An 8,360-nucleotide genomic window follows, 5' to 3' on the forward strand; every position below is an offset into this window, starting at 1 on the left:
CCCCTTAAACGTCGGTAGATGAGGTTATGGGATCCTAACTCTACCCCAGACCTAAACCTAACCCGTCACCTAACTGACGTTAAAGGTAAAGCGTCAGTTGTATGACGGCCCGGGATCGCCATCTACTGACGTTTAAGGGGGCCCTAAAAAGGCGGATATTGACGTATGGTCAAAATACGTCCCAAGACGTCAGTTATATGACTTTTTGGGATGAGACTGTGTTAACAAAAAATAAATTCAGCCCAACTATTTTTTTTAAATGTCTCTATATCTGTGCTACGAATGTTTTAGAACCTACGCTATCTCACGACCAATTCGTACGAATTCGTACGACTGATTAAAAAGTGGCTAATTCGTACTAATACGACCTCACTCGTAGGAATTCGTACGATTTGTCCAAACCCACGTGATGGGTAGGTTTAGGGGCGGGGTCAGGGGTAGGTCATTCGCTCGAATTCATACGAATTGGCCAATTCGTAAAATATGTACGATTTAGCAAAAACATACGAATTCGTACGAGTGAGGTCGTACGAATTGTTATGAATTAGCCACCTCGTAAAATTCGTACGAATTCTCGTGAGATCGGGTTGTTTAGAACTGATAAAAACTCACTATTTCAAGCCAAATGGTTATTAAGAGTCCTTGAACCATATATATTTTAAGAGCTATTTTATCTGCAGAATGGCAGGAGAACAGAAAAAAAAATGGCAAAGGTCTTTGAATGTTTTTATAGGAGCTGAACTGGAAAAATCCACTGCGTGATTTTCTCCCACACACACACACACACACACACACACACACTGTAAACTGAGTTCTTCAGTTCTTCAAGTTCTTTTACTTGACTTTTAAGAAAAAAACTCAGGTAAAGCAACCTAAAGACATTTTCTAATTATATATTTTGCAATATAGGCTACTTAGAATTAGACGGTTGTTTCGGATCCCAAACTAATCAAGTATAAGCGACAAATATAGTGATTATTGACCCAAAATCCATATGCAGTCTCTCAGCATGAAAGAGAGGGAAGGAGAGCGAAAGGGTGGAGACAGAGAGATACTGAAGTTGTGATATAAACAGGAGATGCTGGAGAGATAGGGAAATTAAGGGAAAGGGCGCAACTCAAATAAACTGTGCAAACGACCCCTCATAATGACACAGACGGAGTGTCACGTCTCTCACACACACATGCTCAACGCAACAGAGTGCTTGAAACTGTGGGAGAACATGCTAAAAAGCATCCTCAGCATTCGAGCCGTCCTGGATGAAAGACACATCACATGATCTGCCAGATTTCGTGATTCGACCCATCAGAGACGTCAAGCTCAAACTCAGTGTTGAACTGGGATTTACACACGTTTGATGTATGGATTATCTTTGCCTTTGAAGAACATGGCAACTCTTGTAACGTCGGAGGATCATTTGCAAAGCTGCATGACACCATGAACGGACACGGATCAAGGTAAACCATTCCAGTGAGATAGCCATATTGAGATTTGGTCACTGTGTTGAATTGGCCACCTAGGCATTATTTTGCACAATACTCATTTACCTTAAGTTTTTTTTTTTAAATAAATAAATCATCAACGAAGACCCAATGAGACAAGCCGAATCCGTCGAATCGCTCATAAGACACGCCCCCCTGCTCCGCCTTAATGCCCTCGACTTCTCCGACCTATGGGATGACGAGGATCTTGAGCTGGACAGCATTGATGAAGACAATCAGATTGCAGCGTCCTCCGTGCCTCCGCCCCCTCCCCCTTTGGCCCCGCCTCCTCCCCCCTCGGCTCCTCCTCTTCCTGTATCCAGTGGGTCGCCGGGTCCGTCAGGAGCTCGTACGCTGAGGCTCCACTGGAGGGCACTGGCGAGTCTGCAGCCGGTGCCGAGGGTGGGCCGCTTCGGGCCCCAGTCCATCTGGGCCGGTCTGGAACCGGTTCATCTCGACACCAATCGACTGGAATACCTGTTTGAGAGCAAAAGCAGCAGCAACAGCGCCCTCTGCAGTCTGATGGAGCGACGGCGGGTAAGACTACACTTCTAAAAGTAAATCTTTCGGTAAACGCTGGGATTCACTACACAACTAATAATTCCTAGATCAAAGTTCTTTATTGGCTTTAATGACTCATGAACCTTTAAAATCCATCGAATTCCATTCCATAAAATGTTTCTTTATATATTTAAAAATCAATGGGGGAAAATATTGTTCTTTTAAGAACTTAATGAAAGCTTCTTTTGGAATCAAAAAAGGGCTGTGAAAGTATTCTTTTTGGAAGGTTTATTTTTAAAAGTATTGGGGGCTGTTGAGAAAAAAAAGTAAAGAAAAATAGTGTAAAAATAAATGTAAAAAATGAAAAATAAATATTAAATTAACTAAATTAAAAAAATTGAACAATTAAAAAAAATGGTAAAATATTGAGTGGACATTATTTTTTATAATGCAACAGTGTAGAAACTAAATGTTTTTTTTTTTTTTTTAAAAAAGCACTTATTTATAATTTTAATTTTCAACTTACAAATTTGGTATTTTTGCATGAAAATAAAAAGCTGGCTTTTTGAATGTTAAACGGGGTGCCGTCATCTCAGAAAGATCATATTCCGGCATCTAAAATGTTGAAAAAGCTGCACAAAACGAAGAAAATTTGTTGTTCCGAAAACAACAAATGTGCACCTTGTTGCTAGGAGACACGTGACAAATGTAACAACGCGTGTTCTAAAGTCGTTTCAAAACATCAAACATGTTCGATCTCCTCCGACTCTATGGAATCAAAGTCTAAAGGCCCTTGCACACTGAGTCCGAAACTTCCGTATGCGTTGTTTCGTATTCGTGATTCGGTGGCTCTGAATTGTAAAAAAACACCATTAACACTGCTTGCTATGGTTGCGAAAAACAAAGAAAATAGAACCTGATCCGATTTAATCTTTGATGGACGATAGTTTCGGAGGCAGTGTGCAAGCGTGATTGACATTGTCGTATTTTTTTTTTTGCGAAAATTTTTTTACGCATCCATGAATTGAGCTTTTCAGTGTTTCTGCTTCACATTTCTCTCTGTTTGTTGGTTTGCGCAGCAGAAAGAGTTGAGTGTGTGTGTGTTAAGTGTGAAGCGCAGTAACATCATCACTATAGCCCTGAGCGGACTCCCGCCGGCACACCTGCTCCCTCCTGCCATATTCAGCATGGACAACACTGTACTGGACAGAGAAGACATCCAGGTGAGCATGAAACATCATAAATTCATTCCGGTCTAATTTTGCAAGATTCACCATATATGATGTAGTCGACTATGAAAGCAAAAGTATTGAGTTACATGCATTTGTGGTTGACAACAAATGCAAATGGTTCACTCTAAAATCAAAATGCGCCAATCCAATGCTACATTTTTCAAAATTAACAAACAAGTATTCATTACTTCAATGAGCTCATTGTTTCTATCTTTAATTATTTCATTGTTTTCGCAGTGGTTTTGTATTTGTAGATTTCTGAAATACAAAACTTAGAGTTTCATCTGATGATAGATCACTCTATATTGGAACATGCATTTGCTTTCAAACGAGGTGTATTGTGAAAAGCGCTATACAAATAACTGTGGATTGAATTGGTTCAGAGGTTGCAGATGCTGGTTCCCACTGAGGAGGAGCTGCATGCGATCGCGGAGGCTCGGGCTCGGGCCCCGGGCTCGACTCTGGGCCCCGCAGAGCAGTGTCTCCTGACCCTGGGGGCCGTTCCTCATCTGAGCGCCAGACTGCAGATCTGGGCCTTCTCTCTGGACCACGACAACATGGAGAGAGTGAGAGGAACTCAATGATGCACATTCATAAGCTGGCAATATGTGTTAATCCATTTTCCTTCATCGAAGCGTCAATCATTTTATCCCTTAAATCTCATCTTTGATCACCAAAATGACATATTTAAGCATTCTTTCCTTGGAAAAGTGTCTTCATGCCTTAAAATAGCTTGAATGTAACTCGACACCCTTGCCTCATTTAGTATGTGTGGTTCTATGAATATGCAAATTAGCCCCGCCCCCACTCGCTCAGCTCAGAGATCCATTGCTTGACAATCACCGGTTGATCTGATTGGTTATCGTTGGGTTATGGTGTGATTGGTATCATTCAAGGATAGCGACAGTTTTATTGTTTAATGGGAATGTTAGCAAAATGTTCTTTACGGTTAGCTGGGATTATCCATTATCGTTTGAAATGAATAAAAAGCATCAACTATAGAGCTTATAACTGTTCTGATGTCTGCTCATTTGTGCTCACAATATGTGTGTGTAAACAGGAGATCGCAGAGCCACTCTTCCATCTGAAGCTAGCCATGGAGCAGCTAGCGGCTAATCAGACGTTTCGCTGCATTCTTGCGACCGTTCTGGCCATCGGCAACTTTCTGAACGGCTGTAAGGTGAGGTGAACGCCTGTGTGCCTGATTACCTGTCTCCTTCACATTGCATGACGGTGTGTGTCTTCTGTTTTATAAAGGCGAGGGGTTTTGAGTTAAGTTACCTGGGCAAACTCTCTCAGGTGAGAGACACACACAGCCGGCAGCCTCTTCTTCATCACGTGTGTGTGTTATTGCTCCAGCTTTACCCACAATCCTCTGATCTCTACTCCGACATCACTGCCGTCACAAAAGCCAGCAAGGTACTAAGAATAGTGTGCATTATTTGTGAATGGATGTGCATTGCAGAGTAGAGTTTAAACATTTTTAAATCACTGCATTGATCACATGTTTACTTCAACCAGCTAAGTAAACTGTTTAAACATGCCTTTAATGTTGCAAATAATGACCCAGGAAGATGATGATAAAATGATATGACCTCGTTCACTGGAAAAGGAAAGTCAAGCTCAGTACATTGCATTGTGGGAAACACGTGTGCTTCTCAATCATTTGGCTATGGCTACATAATGCTTTTGTTGTGTCAAAAGTTTGGACTAAGTAAACATGCACAATCTTTTTGAATGGTATCCTACTTCAGCCTCATGTTTGAACGATATCCAGTTAAAAAAGTGAACACATGTCCTTCTCTTGGGAAGTTTTCTTCTTCGTTTGTTCCCCAATTATGCGGTGTGCCCCAAGGGTCTATTTAAGGCCCCCTTCCATTTTTAATAATAAATTTTGACTTGCCTCATTTTCTTGACTCTAGTGTGACTACACACAAGTGCAACTGAGTCTCTCCCAGCTTGAATCCCTTTGTAAAGCATCCTGGGATCAACTAAGACTTCTTGAGAAGGATGGAAAGAAAAAGACGGGAAAAGGAAGAAAAGAGGAAGGTGGAGAAGAGGCAGGTCTCCATCATCGGCTCCGCCAGTTTCTGAAAGACTGTGAGGAGAGGTTGAAGGTGCTACGAGCAGTTCACCGCAGAGTCATCAACAGGTCAAACCATTTGCTTACTACAAATGAATAGTTGAGCCTCGAAACTCTATTCACATTTGGATTGCACTGTAAAAAATAGCCGTGATTTTAACAGTAAAAGACTGTAAAAATGCTACAGTGCAAAACTGTTAATTGGTTAACAGAAAGTTTCCGTACTTTATAGGTAAATAACTGTGATATTTTACAGTAAAATACCGTTAAATTTACAGTTTTTGAAAGTGAAAAAGGACAAATCGTTGAATAATTTACAGTGAAAAACCGTAAATTGACATTCCCAAAATTCCCTGTGTGACACTTCACATTTGATGTAATTTTGTTGAAATAACTATAGTTCCTCATAGTTTTATTGTTTTTTTTCCTAATCAGTTATGTACATTAGGGTTTTATGTTACATTTCATGTTGTTAAATCAATGTTTATTGCATTTGTTAATTTCATGTGTGTTACCATGATGTTTGTGTGAATGACACTGTGCAGCTTCTTTATATAAGTAAATAAGTAATCGCTTATGATGAGCTGTGATTGCTCAAGTAACTCTCATCACTGCTGTGATGATTGATGGTTGTCAGTGTATTACAATGGTCTAAAACAGATATCAATAAGTTGGTAAATCAACATTTTATCAGAAAATAAAATACGGTTTATTACTGTAAATTTTAAGTTAAGTCTGTAAAACCATTAACGTTCCTATCGTATTTTTTACGGTAAAGTTCTGGCAACCACAGCTGCCATTTTTTTACCGTAAAATTTACGGTTTATTTTTTACAGTGTGGTTTATTCAAATGTAATGAATCAATCGATTTCATGTATTCATCATTACTATTTCCCGATTTGACCTCGACGTACCTGTACGAATGCACTCGCTCCACACAATGCGAGTTCTCTCTCTACCCCTCCACCTCCCCAGCTCCACCTGCCTAGATCTCTCTCGCTCTCTCTCTAGAAGCAGCAATACTGTATGGCATTTTCATAGAAACATTTACACTGATCTGCAAGCAAATATGCTCTCATACTCTAAAAAGCTGGGTGGTTTTAACCCAATTTTGGGTCAAATATAGACAAACTGAAATGTTGGGTTAAAAATGTAATTTAAACATTTAATTTAACTGAATTTGTCCATATTTGACCCAAAGATGGGTTGAAACAACCCAGCATTTTTTTAGAGTGTGTTTATGAAAAGTTTGTTCCAGATGTGGTCTTTTGACAAAAAACAGGATTTTCTCAGCTGTTGCTTTTATTTATAAAAATTACCCACATTCAAGTGTTACTCATATTCAAAATAATGCATGAATCTAGAAGAAAACAGATTTTTGTTTATTTGCTTGTTTGTTTGTTTAAAAGCAGAGACTCTGTTCTTTTGTTTGACATATTGCATGTTCAGGAATTTATACTGCTGGTGGCTGGCAACTTAAGAAGTTAATTTATTTAATATTATTTATTACGCTTTCAGCTACCAATGAGTGCTTAGTGTTTAAATCCATTCCACAAAATTCCTCAGACAATGCAAAGAAATTAGGTCCATTATATTCATTTGTTCTTGCACTCAGATTCCACTCGTTCCTGCTCTTCCTCGGTTACTCGCGCTCCACGGTGAGGGAAATGAGCGCTGAGGCGTTTTGTAAGACCGTCAGTGACTTTGCTCTGGAGTACAGAGCCACTCGCAGTGCCATCCTTCAACAGAGGGAGAAAGAGGAGAAAGACAGTCAAAGCACACCTAAACTCAAATCCAGACTCCAACGAAGCCCATCTGACGTAAGTATTAAATAATGGCTCTAACTCACAAATAAGAGCCTAAACTCCTTTTACAAATAGTTCAAACGTACACATTCTCACGTCTCAACAAAGCATGCCTTCTGTGGTTTTTGATGGAGTATTTATATACATATATATATTTTTTTATGGACTTTTTCACTGTAGAAGAATGAGGAACAGGTGAAACTTGAGGAGGTTTTGAAGACTCCTGAATCATTGTCTTTCTGCTTCGACTTCACTCTTCCACGACAGCGCAGCAAGACAAGCGACAAAAGAGGTATCATTCCGTGCCAAATTCATCATTTGATTTTAAGTTAAATTGAAAATATTTACATATAAGGACTGTTTGTTGCAGGTTGTCACTCCCGAAGGCTGAAGTGGTGAACTCCAATCCTCGTCCCTTTGAAAGTGTTGCCCATTGTATTAGCTTGTCAACTAATTATGTTTTTGAGTATGGAAACAAAACTTGAAATAGCTAAAATCTCTTTTCTGTGATTTCTTTTGCATCGCTACTAGGCTACTTTGTTTATATGTTTTAGTATAATGACGGTAGAGTGGTATAACCTACAATGAACTGTCTTGAAGCATAATATTTTTGCCTTAATTTCAAATAAATGGAGTAGCCTTTTCATAATATTGCTTGATTCGCATATTTGCCTTTTTTATACTATTATACAACAACCATATGGTGCTAATGGTTTACAGACACTTAAAACCGTGCTAAAAAAACAATTAAACAGCTAAATCCAGCATTAAGGCTATGTGGAGTATTTATTTTACCAGCTTATAAACTGGTTGGCTGGTTTGGGCTGGTATTTAGAGGGGTTTTGGACTCTATTTTAGCAGACCAGGCTGGATGGGAGACCAGCTAAAAGACCAGCTAAAACCAGCTGAACACCAGCTTGGGTAGTCGTAGTCGTGGAGAACAGTTTTAACCAGTTAAGACCTGCCAACCAGTCTAAACGGGTTTTGGTGTTTTGTTTTGTTTTTCCCAGCAGGACATTAATCAAATAAGCTACAATCATTACTACAGTTGTTGTGTATTATAACAATTATATGAATAAAAAAGTTCTGACAGTGTTTTCTGAACCATTATATGATAACTGAACTTAGCTGGATGATGACATCACTGTTTTCTCAGAGCAGATATAGGCTACGGTCTAAATTAACTTTTTTTTTCCAAGAAAAATATAACCAACACTGAACTTACTTAAGCTGGACTATGACACTATTTGATGTTTTT

The 8,360-nt window shown here is 39.3% G+C and overlaps 1 protein-coding gene across 1 annotated transcript; it reads left to right on the top strand.

Annotated features, from left to right (window-relative positions):
• The first annotated feature begins 1,136 nt into the window (after positions 1–1,136).
• Positions 1,137–7,753, top strand: LOC120461216 (FH1/FH2 domain-containing protein 1). Its single transcript, XM_039649373.2, has 9 exons — positions 1,137–2,018; positions 3,062–3,205; positions 3,598–3,780; positions 4,275–4,394; positions 4,472–4,633; positions 5,137–5,366; positions 6,913–7,117; positions 7,283–7,394; positions 7,473–7,753. The coding sequence occupies exons 1-9, from the start codon at positions 1,593–1,595 to the stop codon at positions 7,499–7,501; spliced, it is 1,611 nt and encodes a 536-aa protein (XP_039505307.2). The 5' UTR covers positions 1,137–1,592; the 3' UTR covers positions 7,502–7,753.
• The last annotated feature ends 607 nt before the right edge of the window (positions 7,754–8,360 follow it).

This window comes from Pimephales promelas, chromosome 1 (genome assembly GCF_988280905.1).
Source record: "Pimephales promelas chromosome 1, fPimPro1.hap1.1, whole genome shotgun sequence".
NCBI classification, from domain to species: Eukaryota; Metazoa; Chordata; class Actinopteri; order Cypriniformes; family Leuciscidae; genus Pimephales; species Pimephales promelas.

Coding starts and splice junctions, on each gene's coding strand:
- LOC120461216 (XM_039649373.2), top strand. CDS start 1,593: ATGAGACAAGCCGAATCCGTCGAATCGCTCATAAGACACGCCCCCCTG. Junction 2,019..3,061: donor GTCTGATGGAGCGACGGCGG/GTAAGACTACAC, acceptor TGGTTTGCGCAG/CAGAAAGAGTTGAGTGTGTG. Junction 7,118..7,282: donor TCCAACGAAGCCCATCTGAC/GTAAGTATTAAA, acceptor TTTTCACTGTAG/AAGAATGAGGAACAGGTGAA.